The sequence below is a fragment of the Euprymna scolopes genome, chromosome 31 (genome assembly GCF_053919585.1).
Source record: "Euprymna scolopes isolate OS-2025 chromosome 31, ASM5391958v1, whole genome shotgun sequence".
NCBI classification, from domain to species: domain Eukaryota; kingdom Metazoa; phylum Mollusca; class Cephalopoda; order Sepiida; family Sepiolidae; genus Euprymna; species Euprymna scolopes.
The window spans coordinates 45,612,214-45,635,542 of NC_136512.1; the positions used below are offsets into that span (position 1 = coordinate 45,612,214).

A 23,329-nucleotide genomic window follows, 5' to 3' on the forward strand; every position below is an offset into this window, starting at 1 on the left:
TGGCAACAATTTGTCAACAAAATCAACATCACCACTAAACCCAAAACCAGCTGGGAAATTAGGAAAATAACTGGAAAATATAATCCGAATCCAATCAAACACCTTCTCACAAATAAACAGAAAATAACTGATAAAAAAGATATTGCTAACACACTAGTTAAAATCTTTGCCGAAAACTCATCATCAAAACACTACAATAGACAATTCCAAATACTTAAGAAACATGGAGAAAAGTATAAAATAAGTTTTAACTCCAAAAACCAAGAGCCTTACAATGAAATCTTCTCACTCGATGAACTAGAAACTGCCATAGAAAAATCCCATAACTCAGCTGTAGGACCAGATGAAGTGCACTACAGCTTCCTTAAAGAAATTCCACCCGAATCATTAAAACTCCTCAAAATTTATAATAAAATATGGGAAACAAAAGATTTCCCAACTTCATGGAAAAACGCAACAATAATCCCAATACCCAAACTGGGAAAAGATACATCAAGCCCAGAAAATTACAAACCAATAGCTCTCACAAGCTGCCTATGCAAAACGTTCAAAAGAATGATTAACTACCGTCTTATATGGTATCTATATGACAACAAAATAATTTCTGAAATCCAGTGTGGATACCAAAACAATGTATAGACCACATCACTAACCTCGAAAATTATATCAGAGAAGCTTTTATCAATAAGGAACACGTAACATCTGTTTTTTTTTTTGATCTTGAGAAAGTATATGAAACTACCTGGAAACACGGTATCATAAAAGATCTTCACAACATCGGACTAAGAGGCAGATTACCTGAATTCATAAAAAACTTCCTAACAGACAGATCTTTCCAAGTTCGCATAAACTCAACTTTATCAGACCCACAAAATCAAGGAGGAGTGCCCCAAGGAAGCATATTATCAACAACTATCTTCAACATGAAAATCAATAACATTATAAAAGAACTCTCTCCTGATATACATAACTCCTTATATGTAGATGACTGCTCAATCAGCTACAGATCTAAATACACCCACACTATTGAAAGAAAACTACAACATAACATAAATAAAATTAATAAATGAGCAACTAAAAATGGTTTCAAATTCTCCAAAACTAAAACAAAATGCATCCATTTCTATAACCAATGCAAACTCCACCCTAACTCAACCTTATAGATTGAAGGCGAAAAAATTCCATTCGTAAATGAACACAAGCACCTGGGAATCATTTTTGACAAAAAACTAAATTTCATTCCACACATCAATCACATCAAAACCAAATGTAATAAGACATTACAACTCCTACAAGTCATCGCCCATACAGATTGGGGAGCTGACAAGAACACACTACTCAAACTATATAGAGCATTAATTAGATCAAAAATAGATTATGGTAGCTTCATACATCAATCCACCAGAAAGTCATATCTAAAAACCCTCAACACAATATGCCATTCCGGACTAAGACTAGCACTAGGAGCATTTCCAACCTCCTCTGTAGAAAGTTTGTATGCAGAAGCACATGAAACTCCTCCAATGCTCAGAAATCAAAACATTGGTCTAAAATACTACACAAAACTTACAGCCAACCCTACAAACCCAGCACACAATAGCACTTTAAATCCAAACCGTAAACACCTTTTCGACCAAAAAGAAAATGCAATCAAAACCTTTGAACTTAGAATAAAATCGATTTCCAAAGAAGCAAGTCTACCTATAACTAAAATTCACCAAACTGTCCTACTCAAACCCCTCCCTGAAAATCGTATCCCCTAACATCGACCTAAGTTTAAATAAATATGAAAAGAAACATACTCATCCAATAACTTATGATAATCTCGATAAAATCAAAGAAAAGTATCCAGACCACACACATCTATACGGATGGGTCTAAACAAAATAATGCAACAGCCAGTGCAGCAATACTCAATAAATCAATCAAAAAACAATCAAACCTCCCAAAAGAAACCTCAATCTACAGTGCTGAAATACATGCTCTAATCCTAGCTCTCAAACTCGCCTGCAATAACAAAAAAAAACAAATTTATAATCCTTTCAGACTCCCAATCTACTCTAAAAGCGATTAAAAATAAAAAGATGGACAACCCCCTAATCGCAAAATTACTCCAAAAATTAACTGAATTAAACAGTAAAAAAAGAAATCATTTTCTGCTGGATACCAAGCCATTCCGGTATTACAGGTAATGAATTAGCAGATTCAGCAGCAAAAAAAAAACGCCTTAAATCTCCCAATTGATGCAAATTTTAAAATTCCATACATAGATCTAAAAAGACGTATCAATGCATATACAACAGAGAAATGGCAAACCTACTGGAATGAACACCCTAACAACAAACTTCACGAAATCATGCCAAAAAACAAGAACAAAATACGAAACTAAACAGAAAAGAAGAAGTCAAACTAACAAGAATAAAAATAGGCCATACTCACTTAACCCACTCATATCTCCTAAAAAAAGAAAACCAACCCATCTGTATACCTTGTCAAACACCACTCACAATCAAACACATATTAATTGAATGTACTGATTTTGTAACAGTAAGAAATCAATTCTACAAAGAAAACAATATTAAAGAGTTATTTGATAAAAACAATCCCCACACCATACTCTCATATCTTAAAAAAATTGGCCTTTATAAAAAAATTTAAAAAGAACCCTTTATAGAACGGTCCTGGATATGACCTAAAACTATATCCGATGGTGAGGCCCAAGCTTGCGGGCCTTGGGGAATGTGGAGCCACCCTTTAATTGCCATTGCTCCCAGGTCCACTCTGACCCGGAGTTGTAGTACCTGTTAAGGTCCCAACTATGGATTAAATAGAATCCGACTTAAAAAAACAAATATACTCCATTAAAAATCGTTCCTCAAAATAACTAGATTCGGCATTAAATAACCTGAAAAAGGTTGATATGCCGTAAAACAAAAACAACCAACCAACCAACCAACCAAATGGAGAATTGTTTTTACTCTTTAGGAGAAGAAAAAACATGCACGCTTGGACTACCTTCATAAAATTACCACAGTCATTTTCTAAGGCAACGAAAAATATTTTTTATGACCATGTGGTTGGACACAGAAAACTTGAGGTACCCTTTACCTACATGTTGATCTGATAATGACGTCACGCTGTCATGTTCACCGGCCTCCTCTTTCGGTAGCCATGGTTGAATCTCCTTAAATTTGCAGTCTAGAATTAACCAACATATTCCAGCAAAAATAAGATTGGACAAGCCTTGTCTCTCTCACGGTACTTATACAGTTTAGTGACGACATTAAAAAATGGAAATATTGAAAAAAAAATTTTTTTGTACATAACTGTTATAGACTGAAGTTCTCCGAAAAAAAATTCACTTCATTTGATCAAGTAGTTTTTTTTTTACAGTGAAAAACAATTATTTATCACGACGACGTCAACGTGGCCATTTTGGAAATGTACCTAGCAGAATACCTCCATTTTAGGCCAAATATCGCAATCTAGCCTTTTTTTTCTCGCCATATTGAGATGCGCACAACACATCTGCAATTTTTTTTACGTTTCTTTTCTTTTCTTTTTTTTAAATCTGCAATTTTTTGCGTTTTTTTTTTTTTTTTAATAAGAATACTATTGAATATGCAAAGAAATTGAAGAATGCAAAGAATTGAAGAATTTTTATACGAGATTATTTTCGAAACATGCGCAGTTGGACACGCATGGATAACTTCGAAACTTCGTTTATTTACTTCTGTTACAAATTTAAAAAAAAAAAAACAAAAAAAACACCCCAAAAATGGCATCTGTCTTCGCAAAAAAAAAAAAAAATCTCATTCTGGTGGGGGGAAAAAAGGGCTAGATTGGCCTAAAATGGAGGTATTCTGCTATGTACGGCAGTTACCTGCCCTTGGGGATTTCCTGGGCCTGCAATAACATTTCCAAAATGGCCATGTTGACGTAGCCGTGATAAATAATTGTTTTTCACTGTAAAAAAAAAACTACTTGATCAAATGAAGTGAAATTTTTTTTCGGAGAACTTCAGTCTATAACAGTTACGTACAATAAAAATTTTTTTCATTATTTCCATTTTTTAATGTCGTCACTAAACTGTATAAGTACCTCTCTCACCCCTCCTCTTCTAGCTTGGAGTCTGCCATTTATGAAAATTCAGCATGTGCCAATGTGTATTTAAGTATTTTAGAATTTTACACCAGGCTGACTCTCAGAATCACTTGCGGATTTTGGAATCAGTCTCCATTCTCTCATGTAGACCCTCTCTCTGTCGACAGAAAGAATTCGTCAAGTCATTTAACTTATTTGGGGATATATTTTAACTCTCTCCTTTGTCCCCCACTTGGACATATGTTTTACATATTTGTAAATATTTTATTTTATGCGTATTCCCACCTGTCTCTCCTTTTTTTTTCTTTCTTTTTTTTTTCTCCCTTGGTAAAATTTACACGCACACCCCATTAAGTCTCTGCTCTTGTGTGATATTTTTATTTATTTATTTTTTGTGGCGTCCAACAATTAACTCTTGATGAGTTTGTTGGCGAAAGGGGCCCCTTGGGTTTTGCTGGCTGTTTTCTCTCTCTCTCATATATATATATATATATATATATATATATATATATATATAAATTGTTTTTAGTATATATAGTTTTCAAGACAAATTTGATAATGCTTTGATATTATTTAATTTTAGAATCATTTATTTTTATGGAAATCGCTTCAGACAAGGCATAAAGCCACTTGATGTAAGTAGTTAAAGAAGAGCTACTTCAAGATGAGAAACTAGCCAAAAAGTGTTAGATCGATAGATTCTGGTACAGAAACAATGCTTCCTTTATCAGGAAGATCACTCATGGAATGTGAGAATTAAAGGACAAAATAAGGGAAGCGAGAAATTACAAGGTGGTTGAAAGTAAACCCCAGCTTTGAAATCAAATGTAATGAAATAAATTTTTTAAAATCAAACATGCAATAAAATGAATTTTTAAAAACCTCTTTTAAAAAATAATTTAACTAAAAGATTAAATTAACCAGAATACATTTCGGTTTCTTTGTAGACAAGTAAATCCTTTTGATCTTTCGTTAAAACAAAATAGAAATTACTTTATGCCCTTTCAAATGTTGAAAGGAGTTTGAAGCATTTAAACTGTTGAGCAGATAGTCTTTTTTATTTTTTTAAATTTTTTATTTTTTTATTTAAGTATTTAATAGCGTTAAAGCGGAATGGATAGTTGTTTCTGCGTATTATTGATGGGTTTAAGAGTTGATGATTATAGAAGACTGAAAAGTACCGGAATATTGGAAGAGAGTAATCGGCAACAACATATTCGCACTGGATTAAAAAAATTTGTAAATCTTAGCTACACAGCTTAGTGCTTCTTGAATACCTTGATGTGAGTTTGAGAATTGCAATGGAGATGTGGAAGCAGTGGCTAGTAGAAAAGAAAAGAAAAGTGTTCTGATTGTCCATACAAAGAAATCAGTTGAAGCTGAAAAAAAAAAAAACAGTACTGCAAGATCCAAGCAAGGCAATATGGATTTTGTTGAGATTCTATGTCAGTGGAAAGTACTAACCTAGCATCTTTGCTACTTCTCATAAGAGTCAAAAGGATCAACTACTCATTGCCAGAGTTCAAGAGAAAACCGGGAAACTTCAGTAAGTTCAAAGCATCAGTTGAGTCAGTGATGCTTCTGCTTTTTTTTTTTTTTTTTTTTTTTTGCACCAACTTCTATCAAAACTAGTTGCACAATAAGCATGAAATTCTGTATTGCATGAAGACAGTTCTCTCAAACTGATCTTTAGATATGTTTCAAGTGAAGACTGTCATGCTACCACACATCATTGAAAAGGAATTCAGACTCTATTCAGATAGTAATATGGAGTTGCTATTTGCATAGGATTGAATGAATTTGGAGAGGACTGGACAGTGTCAGATTTTTTTTATTTTATTTTTTTTTTTAATTTTTTAATTTTTTTTTTATTTTTGCCATAATTTTGTAACTAAGATACTGTTGTGCTCACCCACCAAGTCCACACCACAGAGACAAATCTTAGACTTAAACTTAGCATTGATAATGCGCAACTAAATATCGCTCAGAATTAGAGAACCAAGCCAGTTCAAAAACGCTTTAAGTAGAAAGTACATTTAGAATTTTTTTTTCCCCCACACAAATTCAACATTCTAACTTATATTCATGATAATTATTTTTTATATAAAAACAAACAAAAAAGAACAAACGTTCAATTGTTACTCATTTTTCATACTTAAGTGATCTCTGCTTCTCAGTGGTACATCTTTGGTGATCAACACCAGATAATTCCCCTCTTAACAATATTGGAAGAATGGTACTCTGATGGAACAGGGCCTGTGGTCTTCATTAGAGCGACAACCTTTTTGTGAGCAAGTTCCAAGTGACCAACCAGAACCCAAAACGGCCAAAGTTGGGTATGTCACCAGGAGAAGTAAGGAGTACATCACAGTGACACTGTGACCAGGATATCACATCTTATGACCGTGAAGAGTAGTAAAAGATACACACCAACTGTATGGTCTGCAACACCCAAGAGGAGCTGATTGCTGGAATGAAACTTATGTTAGATGTCTCTCGAATGGCCAAGATATGTTTTTCCTTTCCTTTCCAAAAAAATGTCAAACTCTTTTTGAACATCCTGTATATTTCTTGGAAATACAGTAAAAAGCAAATTTCTTATGATTATTCTAAGCTAAATATACAAAATGTATGTATGTAAAATGTATAGATTGTTTCCACCTGTTTTATTTTGTAAAACTAGAGATATATTAAATTTGTTAGACATCAGGTATATCCATTTGTTTATATATTTGTGTGTACAGGATTCTCTCCTAAACTAATTAGAGAATTTTGAAATATAGCTGCATGGCAAAAGAGGTTATGATTGGAGATATGTTTAGTTTTATGCAAAGGGGATTGTAAGCCTTTTGTGACAATTCAGATACTTTTTGATTTTTGTGAAATTTGAATAGATATTAGATATTCCCAAAATTTCAGTTTCTTTTTAGTTTTTTTAAAGGATTTTATGGATATAATATTATAGCATTACAAGCGCATGTTGTATTTCCGTGGACATCGGCAATATTTCATACCTAATGTGTTCCAACAAGTCATATCTTTTTTATTTGTTGGTCAGTTTTTAAAAGAATTACATTGATGAAAAGAGAATAAAATAAGCATTCCAATGATGTTAATTTATTTTTCTTTTATGCGTTCAATGTTTTTATGCTCCAAGTTAAAAATTAAAAAAAAAAGTAAAAAATGATAACAATGAAAAGGGAAACTGTTTTTTCAATGTTTACATTTTATACATTACGTTTGGATACACATATGCTGGGTCAAATTTGATTGGATATGGCTGAAATCTTACAGGCTATATAAACATAGAAGTCCATCTCTACTGGACTTTGATTTATATTTTTACGACCAAAGGAAGCAAAGTTACGACCGAGCAAAGTTGACAAAGAATATTTCAAAATTGATAAGATAACTCGGCAGATATCATCCATTTTCATATAAATAATAGGTTCAGAATTATTTTCATGTATAATATGTAAATATTTGATAATTATTAGTTATGCGGAAATTTCTTTAAAATGTTATCATTTGTAGAAATTCAAATCCACTTAACGGGAAAACTGTTCGCTACGCACTTAATGCGCTGACAGTCAGTGTATTAACAAGTTTCGTTTGTATTCTCTTAAAAATAGAAAACTGTTTTTCTGCTTTCGTTTTACGAGACTCATTTTTTATTCTGAGTTGGTCAATTTAAAAAAATTATTTTTAAGTTTTTCAAATTTTATTTCCAAACATTACCAAGCCAAAACTATTTTGGGTGTTTTTTTAATGCTTTTAGTACATGCATTTCTGTTATCATGGTATTTATAACTTCTTACTTGTACTTGTGGTAGAATTGTTTTTTAGTGATAAAAAAAAAACAAATATATAACTAATAAAAGGTACTTGTGCACTTATGCTACCAGGCTGAAATAATAACGTTATTATTTAGAAACCCATTTTTAACATGAGAGAAAAGGGGGTTTGTTAACTATTCTGTACTTTCACGTAACAATTAAAAAAAAAAAAGAAGATATCATGAAACTTGAATTTAACTTTAAAATACTATTTGAGAAAAATAGCATGGTAGCATAAGTGCATAAGAACGCAAATAAATATTACCAAAGGCAAGATAAGTTACTCTTCTACCTAGTTGGATAAGTTTTTAGTGTATTTATTTAATGTAAAATGTTTGTTTATTTCGAAAAGTAAATAGTGCTGAGCGTTACACAAACACAAGAAAAATAGCCACGTGGTATTTTATGTGTTTGAAATCTTAACAATGACTTCAAAATATACAAAATACTACTAGAAACCCATCCAATAAATGTTCTCGTGACACTTATTGGGTGGGTTTCTAATAGTATTTTGTATAATTTTTTATTTTTTATTTTCAACTCATTGTCAAGACCATTTTTTCAAATCCGTAAAACCAACCTTTTCTTCTTTTTTTTTCTTTAACTGAGGATATCTAAATAATAACAATAATAATAATGATAATAATAATAATAGCCATTTCTTCACCTTTCAATATTTTTTATATTGGAAAACTTTACGATATAAAAAAATATATAGATAATGTTTTTCGTTTAAATATCTTATCTGTTTCAGATGTTTATGTAATGGTACTTTTAATTAATGATTTTATTTTTTGTTTTTAATATTTATTTAGATAAATTTCCACAAACAGTAAAATAACAGAAATCACAAGAAAGTGTGTTTGTGAGGGTGGGGGGATTAAAACTCATTACAATGAAATTCTCTATCGAACCAACTAATTTTTAGGTATCACGGAAATAAATGCCTAAAAAAACGTGTAAAGGGTTAGGGTTTTAAAATAACGTCGGCCCTTGACATGTGTCCATTCTTGCTGTTTTTAAAATCAGTTTTAATAACAAAATATTTGGTTTCCAAATGTAAAAATTAGGTGGTTCAATAAAGAATTTCATTGTGATGCATTTTTTCAATTTTTAACTTATTTCCACCTTAACATTTTTTTAAAATGATTACCTTTTTTTCGGGTATGCTGAAAACGAACATCACATCTAAATTTTCTGCAAATAACTAGCTTTCCCAATATTAAGAAATGTCATTTCTTATGTTATTGCTGGTGGCTATCTTGGTATGTGCATTTGTGCATAGTTTCTCAGGGTTGCGTTTGCGCGCTCACGCGTACCAAGATGGCCACCGGTGATAACATAAGAAATGGCATTGATTAATATCTGGAAAACTACTTATTTGTAGAAAATTTAAATGCTATATTCGTTTTCAGCATGCCCTAAAACCCAGAAAAGTAGTTATTTTAAAGAAAAATGTTAAGGTGGAAACAAGGTTAAAATTTACCGTTTTATTTTTTTGTTTACATAGTTGAATTTTCAGTAAAACAACAGAATAGAAATGATGAAAATTACCATCAACTGGTGAATATATAGTTGTTGCTTATCAGGATTCCTGGTAACTTGATACTGTGAAAGCTACATCAAGGATTCATGTAGAGTATAATTTATGGCTGCATCTCAGAAAATAGGAGTATATTTTGTGCCAGATAGAGGATTTACAAAATTGAAAATTGGACTGGTTCTAAAATGCATAAGTTCTGGTCGACTATGGGAATTTCCATCTTTTACAGAAATTCAAAATCTATATGAAAAATTTTCTATTTATTTCTGAAATTAATTCATATCTACTCAATTTTTTTTTTTTTTTCTTTGAGGGAATGTTCTTTAGGCATTCAATGGCTAAAGATTTAGCTCTCCTTTAGTGGGGAGGCAGGTAAATACCTTTCTTTATAAAGCTATATTTAAATACCACTATAATACTTAGTTTTGTTCATGAATAGACATCCACTGTATGATACCATACGACAGTTTAAAATAAAAATGAAATTTGTACATCTTAATTTATAATTCATGGCTTATGGTAAAGAGATACATCAGGTTTGACTGCATAATCAGAAAGAGCACACAATTTTACATAAGACTGCCAAGTTTCATGAGACCAGCTTGAAAAATAAATAAATGGTGGCAAAATTACCAAATTTCTTGAAATGTTGAGGTCCGTAATTTAGCCCACTTTTTCTAAAGAAAAATGTCCACAGAAAAGCACTTTTTGGCACTTAAAATTCTCATAACTTTTGAACTACTGATGGTATTTGCATAATTCAAACTGTTTTAAGCATCTTTTACATAGCTCTTTTCGTGCAAGTTGATAAAACAACAATTATCTAAAAAGAAAAAATCAACTTGTAATGTTAATATGGGCACAACATGCCATTAGAAAATTCCAATATTTCAGATTTGCACTGAATTTCAATTTCTTAACACCCCTTAAGACTCCTCTTGAGACACCTTAAATTTTTGACATTTTCTAGTATCAAGATCATGTTATAGATTTTGATTCAAATTGGAATAGGAATTCTACACATAAGGTGTTTTTATTAGGTTGGTGCAAAAACAATATTCTTTTCTCACATGTTATATAATTTCTGAATTGATTCATTGATATATATATATAGTCATGATATATCATTTTGAAGTGCGTTTTTTTTGTCTATCGAATCGTTTTATTTATTACCATTCTCAATCTCTTCATTCATTTGTTTTGCAGGCTTTTTGACAGTATGGACAAAATTCAAGTCCTCACGATTTTCTTGTTCCAGTTCAAACTAGGCTGAAAGGCTGCTGAAATAGCTCATGATATCAATGGTGTGTTTGGCCCAGGAACCACTAACGTAACATATGGCACAACAGTGGTTCAAGAAATTTCGCAATGGTGACGAAAGCCTTGAAGATGAAGATGGTCGCATCCACTGTTAATTGAAGCCAATCCTTGCAAAACCACATGAAAAGTTGCTGTTGAACTCGAGGTCAACCACTCAAGTCGTTTGCCATTTAAAGCAAATCGGAAAGTAAAAAAAAAGTTGGATAAATGGGTGCCGCATAAAATAATCGATAGTTGTTGTTTTGAGGCGTCTTCTATGCTCCTTCTGCAAAACAAAAACAACCCATTTCTCATATGAATTGTAATGTGTGATTAGAAGTGGATCCTCTACAACAATCCGTGACATTCGGCACAGTGGTTGGATGTTGAAGCTCCACAACACTTCTCGAAGCCGAAATTGTACCAAAAAAAGGTTATGGTGACTGTTTGGTGGTCTGCAGCCGGTCTCCTCCATCACAGCTTCTTGAATCCAGGCAAAACGATTATAGTGAAGAAGTACTGCTAACAAATTGACGAAATGCACCAGAAGCTCCAACGTATGTGCCTGAGATTAGTCAATATGAAGAGACCAATTCTCCTCCATGACAACGCTCACCTGCATGTTGCTTAACTGACCCTACAGAAGCTGAACGAATTGGTCTATGAGACTCTGCCTCATCTGCCATATTCATCGAACCTATGGCCCACCAATTATCACATTTTCAAGTATCTCAACAACTTCTTGCACAAAAAATGCTTCTAAAGTCGAGATGATGCCGAATTGGCCTTCAATGACTTCATAGCTTCCGGAACTCCCAGGTGTTAATGGAATAAATAAACTTGTTTCTCGTTGGCAAAAATGTGTTGATTCTAATGGTTCTTATTTTGATTAATAAAAAAGTTTATCATGGAAGGAGTTATGATCTGAAGTTGAACATCAAAAAAACGATATTATTTTTGCACCAACCTAATATATTTAATCTTCATAAGGAAACGCAAGTGGTACAAAACTGTTTTGTTCGGGGCAATTAATTTTTGTAATGAATGTATAATTTACTAGATATATTTACCAAGATGTCTTTACTGTTTTTTTTCCTTTTATTCAAGTGTTTTTTTTCTAAACCCAAAATAAAAAATGTCTCCTATTTTCAGGTCTTGATAGACTATGTGCCTGCACAATAGGCGGTAAACTACATTTTTATCAGCTGTCTGAACAGAACCCTGCAATTGTAGAAATGTCTACCTGTAATGCACCTCTTGCTAACAAAGATGTTGCTTGTGATTTAGAATTAATAGATGCGGCCAATGAAGATGTTGGAGAACACCAAAGAACAAAATCTGTTACAAGTATGCTCCCCTTTTTTCTTTTTTTTTCAATACTATATTTTAAATTATTTTTCTCTAAACATTTCATCTGAAAATGTTACCACCCGGGCAAGGTTGTGTATAATATAACTGGGTACTCATGCATCTTTTGACCTGGATTTTTGTGACATTGCTGCAAGCTCATCTGATGAGAATTGCCAGGAAAAAAATAGTCAATATATTTTGTTTATTTTATTTATTTTTTTAAGTATTTAAGTAATTTTGGGGATAATGAAGCAGGTGGATATTTTTATTTTTTATTTTCAAAATCATTTGGCTGAGCGTTTGATAAGCCAATAAAAATTGGAATTTTGAAATGAAAGCAGACAACTGAAAATGACATACACTCTATACTCTAGGATGAAATTTTGCACTTTGGAGAAATTGATCCAGATGCCTAGAGAAACGTTAAGTTTTTGCCAATAGAGGAATTTTATAGCATCTAATGTTATGTACAAGACATGTTTTCTGGAAATCTGCTATAAAAAAAGGGTATATGTCAATTAACGATGGTTTTGCTTGCAGATGCACTAATGTTCAATGCAGACAATATGCCTTCTTGCATACTGGTACATTTTTTCTAGATAAAAACTGCAAATACTAAAGATTATTAAAATTTATTTAATTGTTGATGTGAAATTGTTTCAGTATATACTGCTACTAACTGGAGGAACTTCATTAGAGACATTTGCTAGGATTTGTCACTTCAGAATCCCAGGCAAATCAGAGGCCCAGAGCACACTGTGGAAATTAAGCAGCCTCTATTTAGTAGAAGAAAGTATAATATTGGGAGACTCGTTGAACCGTTCTGGGTCTTCAGCAGATACGACACCACAGACAAGGATATTTTCATTAGTAACTGTACTAAATTGCAACATTGAAATCCTTCTTCCTATAATAAAAAAATATATTCTGCCGGAGACCATCTGATTGTTATATGCCTTCCAACAAAGTTGAAGTAGAGTCCCACCACCTGACTGTTAACCATAGCCTGCATTTTGAAGGCTATCATTAATCACGTCAAGAGTATATGGAAGAAGGCCAAACAACATAAAAAGAAAGAATGCAGAACCAGTTGGGAGTTTCTGAAAAAAACAGATAATGTAAACACTTTTCTTGAAAAAATAAAAATTAAAACTACCATAAAAAGGATTTTTAAAAAACTATTTTCTTGAAAAGAAATTGATAAATATATTGAAACATTTCTTTAAAAAATATCTTTAAAAAAAAAAACAAACAAAAAAAAACATTAACAGGGTAAACTTTTACAGCAAAAATTCACATATTTTTGCTAACACTTTTTCAAAATTAAAAACAAAAGTTAATATATTTATTTATTACAATTAAGGTGGATTTTTTGTTATTTTTTGTTAATTTTTGTTTTTTCTTTTAATAAATCTTATGTTTTCTGGTATTCATCATTTCCCTCAGATTTTTCAGTCGTTTCTAGTCAGCTGTTGTTGAGGCTGCGCCGACGTCATGAAAATCTGGGTCAAAATATGCAGGAGTACCTATAACTGTCAAGTTTTGTTGAAATAATCCAATTTTTTTTATATATAACAAAAGTAAATGTAATTAACATTTTACTGCAATTTCATGGTTCAATACAATCCTCAGAAATGTCTTAATAAAATCCTGAATGTTTGTATACATTTGAATTTAGACATTTCTGATTATTTATAAATCTCTATCCAAAGAGATATTGAGTCCTTTGTATGTCTTTTGATTCGACACTGTTCTGATTTTGAGAAGTTCATATTTATATATAAGTTGATTTTTGTTTCATGTGATTATTTATTTTTTCATATAAAAGATATTTTGTCTGCAAATCAAGTTTGTGCAATTGTATCTATCATTTTTAACATTTTTAAGTGGCATATCTTTTAAAGCTGATTTTCGGTACTTAAATGAAGATTTTGCAAAATTTACACCTAATTAGTATTTTTATTCTGTATTTTCTTTTTGGTCTTTAAAAATATATTTTCTTTTTGGAATCTTCCTTGTACATCGTTAAACAAATATATTGTACTGTATTATGTTAAAACTTATTGTTAAAATGGTGATAGAATATAATTAAAATTAATATTCCAAACAAAAAGAAGTGGCACTTTAGCCATGATGCAGATCAACCAGGGTAAGCCATTGGATAAAGAAAGCACTATCTATATTCAACATTATATTGATTTTAATGGCATGTGTTGCATAATTACATAATGGTATGTGTTGGACAGCTTTTAGAAATTTACTTCTAAACTAACTTATCTATGGGCAGGTTTTTATCCATGTATCTCTCAAATGCATCCTTATCACTTCTCCCCTTTTTCCTTGCTCAACTGACACTACTACCTCAGCTGTTCTAACCCAAACACTCATTCTTTCTTTGATGAAATCAAACCAATAGTGTTGATTGTTCTGCATACATTTCCTATAAGTGTCCAGATTTAATCTTTCTTTGAGGTCATCAGATCTAAATCTGTCTTTAACATTCACATTACATGTCCATCGTATCATTCTCATATAATTTCTTCCAATGCAATGCATGTTATCGATCCTCACTGGTTTCTCTTATATATATTATCACACTGTGTACACATCTAATAGATTCTTCCCTTGTTCAACAGAGGTAATGCACTACTTGTTAGAAGTTCACTTAATTTACTATGTCCATTCCTAACTCTTTCAATCAGACCAACACCAGCCTACCCCCCCCCCCCCCCCCCCGGCTAAAATGGCACCATCAAGGTAATAAGAAAATTTTGGGACAACCTTAATAGTAACTTTGAGCATTTTTATACATTGTTTGAACAATCTTCACCGATTCCTATTCAAAGAATAACCTTAGTGGTACTTTATTCAGACACAATTTTTTAATACTGCCACAAGCAAATCCTACATAAATAAACTACAAACAATACAAAATCAGGGCTTTTGAAATTAAGACTCTGAATCTATGTGCTTCGTTCATATTCTTCACGGAAGTCAACAAACCAATTATAATGCTTAGATGGAGAAAACAAGGGGTCCATCCTGGGCCCAACTCTTTTCCTGATCTACATTAATGATCTGCCAAATCACATTCTTACATCATTTGTAGACATTTATGCTGATGACACTACCATCTATGGTAGCACATCTGAGTCAGTAAACGACCAAGTTCTCTCCGGTTCTCTCTCCTCTGATCTTGAGCACGTAGTACAATGGGGAAAGGAGTAGCTGGTTACTTTTAATGCATCTAAAACCAAGCTTCTCTCTTTACATCGTCAACATTCTGATCCCCATCTGGCATTAGTTGAAATGAATGGCTCAAGTTTTGACAAGCTTCTGGGCTTGACCTTTACTCCTGATCTTAAATGGAACAGGTACATCAAATTTGTTGCCATGGCCGCTGGAAAAATTGTGCAATCCTTCTATCAATCCAGTAGATATCTCACTGCTGATGCAATTCTCTATCTATAGAAGAGCCAGGTATGTCCAAGGATGAAATACTGTTGCCACATCTGGGCAGGAGCTGCTAGAAAGGACTTATCCTGCCTTGATAGAGTTCAAAATAGACTTCGTAGCCTCGTAGGAGATGTCCTTTTCTCCTCCTTGCAACCTCTATCTCACAGAAGAGATGTTGCGAGTTTGTCTCTGATGTATCGTTATTTTCATGGAAAGTGTTCTACTGAGCTTCAGTCTATGGTCCCCCCTCACCAAACTTTCACAAGAAACACTCGTCTAGCGGAAACACTATCAATATTTTCCCCCACTCGTTATCTGTGCTTAAACCTAAACGTAGATTCCATGAACAAAGCTTCTTTCTTAGAACTGCATGCCTGTGGAATTGTCTTCCGTTTTCCTGCGTTCCAGCTGACTACAATATGGTTGTCTTCAAGTCTAACATAAACAAGTTCTTGAGCCGTTCCACTTAACAAATTTACTGAATTTCCATTACTAACTGTGCACTCTTTAACCCTTATTCTTGAGTGGCCTCTTTGCCTTGATAAGTGGTGATGTGGATGTAAAAAAAAAATAAAAATAAAAAATCAATTCATTTAGACTCTGATTCAAGATTTAAAGAACTCTGAGAGAAATCCTATGATTATAAAGCTCTATAAAGATGGGACAAAAATGCTAGAAAAATAATCTTTAAACAAAATATATAAACCAAAGAACCAAGATCAAACAATACACAAAAAGAAAATTGAAAACAATTTGGTATTTGTTCCAATAGCAAAATGATATAGACATTAATTGAAAGCAATTTGATATATGTTCTCAGCAAAATGATGTGAACATGAAATTGAAAGCAATTTTGTTCTCAGTAAAATATGAACATCAATTGAAAGCAATTTGATATATGTTCTCAGCAAAATGATGTGAACATGAAATTGAAAGCAATTTTGCTCTCAGTAAAATATGAACATCAATTGAAAGCAATTTGATATATGTTCTCAGCAAAATGATTTGAACATCAATCAATAGTTAGAAGAGAAAACATGGAAGTGTTATTAGACTGAAGATAAGACATAGTATTAAACAGTCAAAGATACTGATCTAGTAAACACATACTTACTCAACAATTCAGTTAAATATATTCTATTAGACTCTAAAAAATATTAGAATACATGCAAAAAAATTTATTATACCCAGCCAACATGCTATTGGAAAATATGTCTACTTGAATAATAAATTACTTGAAAAAAAGAAAACACTTTCCTGTATGAGAAATCAACAATACAATTAAATGACTTTCTAAAACTTACCAAATGACTATTTTGGATGGCACAAAATGATGTAAAACAAAAATTTTCAATTGGTTCCTTGTATGATTAAACCTGTTGAGCAGTTCAATCCTAGATCTGAAACCAATCCCTAATGTATTAGTCGGTGTTCTTATGCCTGAGCCATTTTTACATAACACAAAAATTGCAAAATTTATTTTATTTTTATTTATTTTTTTTACATATTAGTCAAAAAATATATCAGTAATAAGACATTTCTTACTCTAACAAATTTTATTTGATGATCAAATATGTATGTAGAAATTGTCAGAAATTGATATCAATGGATTTCATCTTTCCAGTTTATGTTTCTCATTATTAAAAATGAATTAAACAATAAAGAGTCTAAAGTTAATATCGTGCTGAGCAAATTTTAAAATTTTCCATTTTTAAACATGCTATTAAACATGATGCAATCTAATAAACAGATAATATACATTTCAGGATTTCAGATTTGTAAAAGATTCTGTTCTATAGATATACATATAGGTTGGTTCATTTGAATAAACAAAGCTATATTTGATTTGCAGTTTTTTATTTTTATTTTTTTGTACTGTTATATCTATGGATTCATAAACTAATTAAACTTGTGAAAATTTTCAATTCAAATACTTTTTCAAAATGGTCTTTTTATTTTCAAAATTAGTGTACCAGAAAACTCTTTTCCATATCATGTTAAAAATAAGACCCTTCCTCTTTCACTATTTCTAAACCAAATGTACCTTAATGATTTGGATTTATCTTGAGTCTTAACATAGCTTATGTTCTAAATTGTTGACTTGTATAAAAATCTGAAACAAATCATTAGTAACTTCAATTGTATCATAGGTTGAGAGTGACATTCTATATAGAAATTCAATGACAATTCTTGAAATAAGAAAAAAAAAAAAGGTGGGTGGGCTCTGAAGTGATATGTTTTTTATTTTCACTATTTTAGATGAAGAGTCCCTATTTTCTGATCAATTGACTACTGAAAAGTTGGTATCATTGCATTCGCTCACTGAATTTGAAAACCTTATGCCAAGATTTACTGCCACTGTATCTCCATGTTGGGCAGAGATACAACAAGAACAACAACAGAGACGGCATCCACAACACTTACAGCAACAAGGGGAAGCAACCCAGCACACACGTACATGGAAGTTGCAAACAGAAAGGTAAAAAATTGGTCAACTTTTTAGACTATTCTCCCATCTTTTTAATGTTATAATTTATTCTGATTGTATTACCAGCTGAGCAATCACTTCCATTAGACATGGCAAAGTTCTAATCATAATTCATTTAACTTGATAAAATTTGGATGCTCATTTCTCTATTTAAATCGTGTCAGCATTAAATGAGCTTTCAGTTGAACAGTGTTACACTTGCATCTTGTAAAGAACAACAAGGTTGACTTGCAACAGAATAATAAAAATGAATGAATATATACAGAACAAGAGGGCTCTTTTTCTATTTATTTGCGAATTATCCTCATCTTTATAGTTATTGTTTCTTGACGTTTCGGCCAATTATTCCTCTGGCCTTCAGCAGGTGGTTAACTGCGACAGGATAGGAATGCTGAGTCTCTTAACTGTATTTTCAGTAATTACTGCCTTCCATAGTTGTTTCACCACGTTTTGGCCAACTAATCCTCTGGCCAGCTTTGGGTAGGATTGAAACCGCTATCTTCAGACAATGCTCACTTGGAACTGTAGAGATTCAACGTCTCTACTTCAATGTATCCACTGCGCCACTGGCCCTAAAAGGCAATCAAGGTTAGATTTTTTGGTCTTATAAATCCGTTTTTAAAATTTTTTTATTATCTTCCATTGTCAGGTTCGTACCATTATTTAATTATTGGAATTCTTTGAGCTGAGTCACTTGTATATTTTTTTGCGGACTATTATCCTCATCTTTATAGTTGTTGTTTCACGATGTTTCGGTCAATTATTCCTCTGGCCTTCACCAAGACTCTTTCCTCACCTGTAAAATAAGGCTATACAGATGGTGAACACTTTCTGAAAGAACAGAAGATCAACACAAGCTAAAGATTTTAAAATAAAGTTTATTTTTTGAAATATAGAGAGAAATTGCATAAAAGAACCAAAGCAACTGAGATATGGTTCTTAAAAGCAAGCAAAGAATACAGACACAGACACACAGAAGATCAACTTAAGAGAAAGAAATGGTCTGAACTCAGTTGATGTAACTCCAAAAATCATAAAAGAAATATTCAAGTATATTTGATATCAGTGAAATAATATTAGTTCTGTTATAATCAGTTCATAATCTAAAGAATATGCCTCTGTTTTGTTTATTTTTGGCAATCCCGATCAATTACTATGTCAATTATGTCTTTGAACTTCATCAAGACACTTTTTTATCAGATATTCACAAGGTAATCCAAGGCAATAAGTTTTCCTTTTATCAGTCTGTGTAATGATATCAGACAATTTGGTAATATCCAATATGCAGGGTCACCTTTTTTAAAATCAATTCCGATCTTTTATTTGTTTTGTCATTTTGAGAGATTAGATTTTGCCTGTTGATTATAAAAGATGTTCCATTGTCACATATACCATTTTGTATGGACGAATATCGTATTAAAATGGAAAGTAAAGCAGGTTGCATGCACTCTTGTGATCCATCGTGAAAATAGGAAATTAGCAATAGGTGAAGATTTTAAGGGAAAAAATGGATTCACCTCAATATAATTTTCAAAAGTTTTTTTTGTCTTTTTAATCTCATAAGAAACAAAAATAAGAATAAAAAATTCACATTTGCTGAGTGTTATTTTAGATTGTTCAGTAAATTTATACAACAGGACTATTTTTGAGATTATGTTGCAACAGAATATGGTGGCAATTTAGTCAGTCAGTTGGAGAATAAAATTTGTCAGTCTTGAAGCAAATTTATATAAGAATATGAGTAATAATTTCACAATGTTTTATCACTTAATGATAATTTAAAAACATTTTTTTTTCCAGTTTATTTGAAAATTGACAGTCCATACATCTGGAAATTGATTGCAATAATAGCAATTTTTATCATTTTCTCGTTTTCATTTTGGAGGAATAAATGTTTCCAAAATGAAATGATTTAATTTTATGTAAATTAGTGATTTCAACTAATTTTTAGGAAAAACTGCAATTTTTATACCTCAATTTTGGACTTTTAAAATGCCATAAATTTTGACCCAATTGGAATATTTGCATAATTCAAGTGATTTTGTATAGCATTTTTAGTAATTTTTCTATCTAATATGATTAAATGTGTCACTGCATATGCCATTTTGAATTTTATTCATCTTGAATGAAGGACCTGAGTAACTGAATTGGCATTACTATACGTTACTAATTAGAACAATTAAAATAAAATCCTTTTCAAACATAATCCTAGAATTAAGGAATATTTTAGAGTATATTTTGTGTATAGAAAAACATTTAGTATATCGATCAGCTTTAGTATAATAGAATGTACAATTTTGTGAGAAATGTATAATTTGTACTCTTGTCTTGATAAAATGAATTGTTTTAATATTTTTATACATTTTTTCTTTTTCAGTAATACTTGGGATGAGCACTTATTTGAATTGGTTCTTCCTCGACCATGTACAGTGGGTCATATTGATGTTAAGTTCTCTCTCTTGAACATGTGTACGATTCTTCCTAATATTCAAATCACGTTACTCAAGCAGAACATTAGTAACATTGGTAAGCAGCAGCAGCCACTGCCTCAGCAGCAGCAGCATCCATCTGATTCTTCTCTAAGTAATTCTTCTAGCAACGCTTGTAATGTTAGCACATCATTATTGAACACTTTTGGTTCATTAAACATCTCTGCTACGGCCAATGTTGAACCACAACCATCAACATCAGTTGAGGTGGATCAGAAATTGGATTTCAATCTGCATTACAAACCAGATCTCTCGGATGATACTTCCTCTGGCTTCAACTCTCGGAAACAGCCTGAAGTGAATAATGTTCTTGATCCTTTATTTCTGGAAATGCACAATGCTGAGATTCTATGTGGGCCATTGTCCATCTCCTCTTGCCTTGACTTGTCTGGTAGCAATGGACTAGTCTCTTTGACTAGTCCTCAGTTATTAAATTCAAAGTCCCGTTCCTTCCTCTTGCACATCAAAGGATTTTCCACCAAAGGAGAAGATTCGATGGAACGACCTCAGGTAAAGAAACTTTATTCAAATTGTTTAAAGTGAACTCATTAGACCTTTTCTACCATTTCCTATCTTTGCTATAAATTGTTTCCCTATCTCTCTATAACGCTCTCTCTCTCTCTCTTTCTCAAGCACTCTTACTTAATAATGTCACACATAGTAGGCAAAACAAGCAAGATCTGTTGAGCAGTCAGACGGAATGAATGATGGCTTTTTGGAAAAAGTTATTTTATATTGAAAAACAGCCAAATAAAGAACACAATCTATATTTAAATTTTACTTTATTCAATACTAGCTGTACCCGGCCACGCGTTGCTGTGGCTCAGTTTGTTAAAATGGAACAAATGTGAAAGTAGAGAAAAGTTTGATTCTTTTTTTCAAGAGAATGTACAAATTATTTATTTTTTTTTTAACAGATGTTAAGAAAATAAACAGAAAAATACTTCCATCATTAATTATGCAAAAAAATAAATAAAATGTTGATTTAGTGTTTCAATATGCTTATAAATTACGATAAAACTTGCTGAGTATGCACTGTTTTACGGTTGTTATAAAAATGGAACGGAAACTTAAATTTCGCTTCATTTTAATCTTTCTTAATTTTTTAATTGTCCCCCCCCCCCCAACGAATATAAGCAAAACAGTAACATTCAACAATTGTACTTTATGTATATAAAACACAAAATGGGTGTTTGTATTACTGTACACATAGATTCGAAAAAGTTGTCAAAAAAAAAACAAATATATAACAAATAAATGTTATCAAAGCCAAGATAAGTTACTTTTCTGCCAAACTGGATATATATATTTTTCGTGTTTTTATTCAATGTAACATATTTATTCAGCTCGAAAACCATACAGTGTTTACCGATGTATTCGAAAATTCAAGATGGCGTCTCACACCCTCTTTAACACCGTAAGTATGGAAAAAGGTGTTATAAATAAAAAACTATACAAAATACTATTAAAAACCCGCCGAATATATGTCAACCTATGTCACGGTAACATATATTGAGCGAGTTTTTAACAGTGTTTTATCCGGTTTTTTATTTATAACATCTTTTCCCACACTTACCGTGTTAAAGAGAGAATCAGACGCCATCTTGAATGTTCCAATACCTCGGTAAACACTGTATGGTTTTCGAGCTGAATAAACATGTTACATTGAATAAAAACACGAAAAATATATCCAGTTTAGTAGAAAAGTAACTTATCTTGCCTTTGATAACATTTATTTGTTATATATTTCTTTTTGGACAACTGTTTCGAATCTATGTGTACAGTAATACAAACCCCACAAAATATTTATTAAACAAAGAAATTAAAAAAAAAAAAAAGTTTATAACGAAAGGGAAATAATCGCTAGATTTTTAAGTAATTGTCTGAAATTTTCCAAAATCGCTAATTCTCCCCCAAAAAAAACTCCATAATGTTCCGTGTTTTGTCACTATGGGTTTGTATTACTGTACACATAGATTCGAAAAAGTTGTTAAAAAACAAATATATAACAAATAAATGTTATCAAAGGCAAGATAAGTTACTCTTCTACCTAACTTGATATATTTTTGCGTGTTTTTATTCAATGTAACATGTTTATTCAGCTCGAAAACTATATAGTGTTTACCGATGTATTGGAACATTCAAGATGGAGTCTGATTCTCTCTTTAACACGGTAAGTTTGGGAAAAGATGTTATAAATAAAAAAACTAATAAAATACTGGTAAAAACTCGCTCAATACATGTTAATGTGACATAGATTGACATATATTCGGCGTGTTTTTAATAGTATTTTGTGTAGTTTTTTATTTATAACACCTTTTTCTATACTTACGGTGTTAAAGAGGGTGTGAGACGCCATCGGTTTTCGAGCTGAATAAATATGTTACATTGAATAAAAACACGAAAAATATATCCAGTTTGGCAGAAAAGTAACTTATCTTTGTTTTGATAACATTTAATTGTTATATATTTGTTTTTTTGTTTTTTTTTTGACAACTTTTTCGAATGTATGTATACAGTAATACAAACCCCCTTCGGAGGTTGGAACCCCCCCCCCCCCCCTCACCTAAAATGTACTTGGAAAAATTGATTTTATAGTGAGATTTAAGAATGGTTAGTCGAAAAAAAGGTGAAAAACAAAACAAATAAGCAATAAATAATTATTACCAAAGGCAATAAATGCAACTTTTTTTTACTTACATGAATCAGTTTACTTTATGTTTGAAAGTATTTTCAATCGTTTTTTTTTTATTTGTTAATAAAA

At 31.7% G+C, this 23,329-nt stretch overlaps 1 protein-coding gene across 2 annotated transcripts in view; it reads left to right on the forward strand.

Annotated features, from left to right (window-relative positions):
* LOC145255729 (dual E2 ubiquitin-conjugating enzyme/E3 ubiquitin-protein ligase BIRC6-like) overlaps window positions 1-23,329 on the forward strand; it is a 515,468-nt gene that overhangs the window by 115,731 nt on the left and 376,408 nt on the right. For both annotated transcript variants that reach the window (XM_080114338.1, XM_080114339.1), the window contains exons 12-14: window positions 11,935-12,129; window positions 17,848-18,067; window positions 20,454-21,075. In XM_080114338.1, coding sequence (XP_079970464.1) covers window positions 11,935-12,129; window positions 17,848-18,067; window positions 20,454-21,075 — 1,037 coding nt within the window. The remainder of the gene's footprint in view (window positions 1-11,934; window positions 12,130-17,847; window positions 18,068-20,453; window positions 21,076-23,329) is intronic.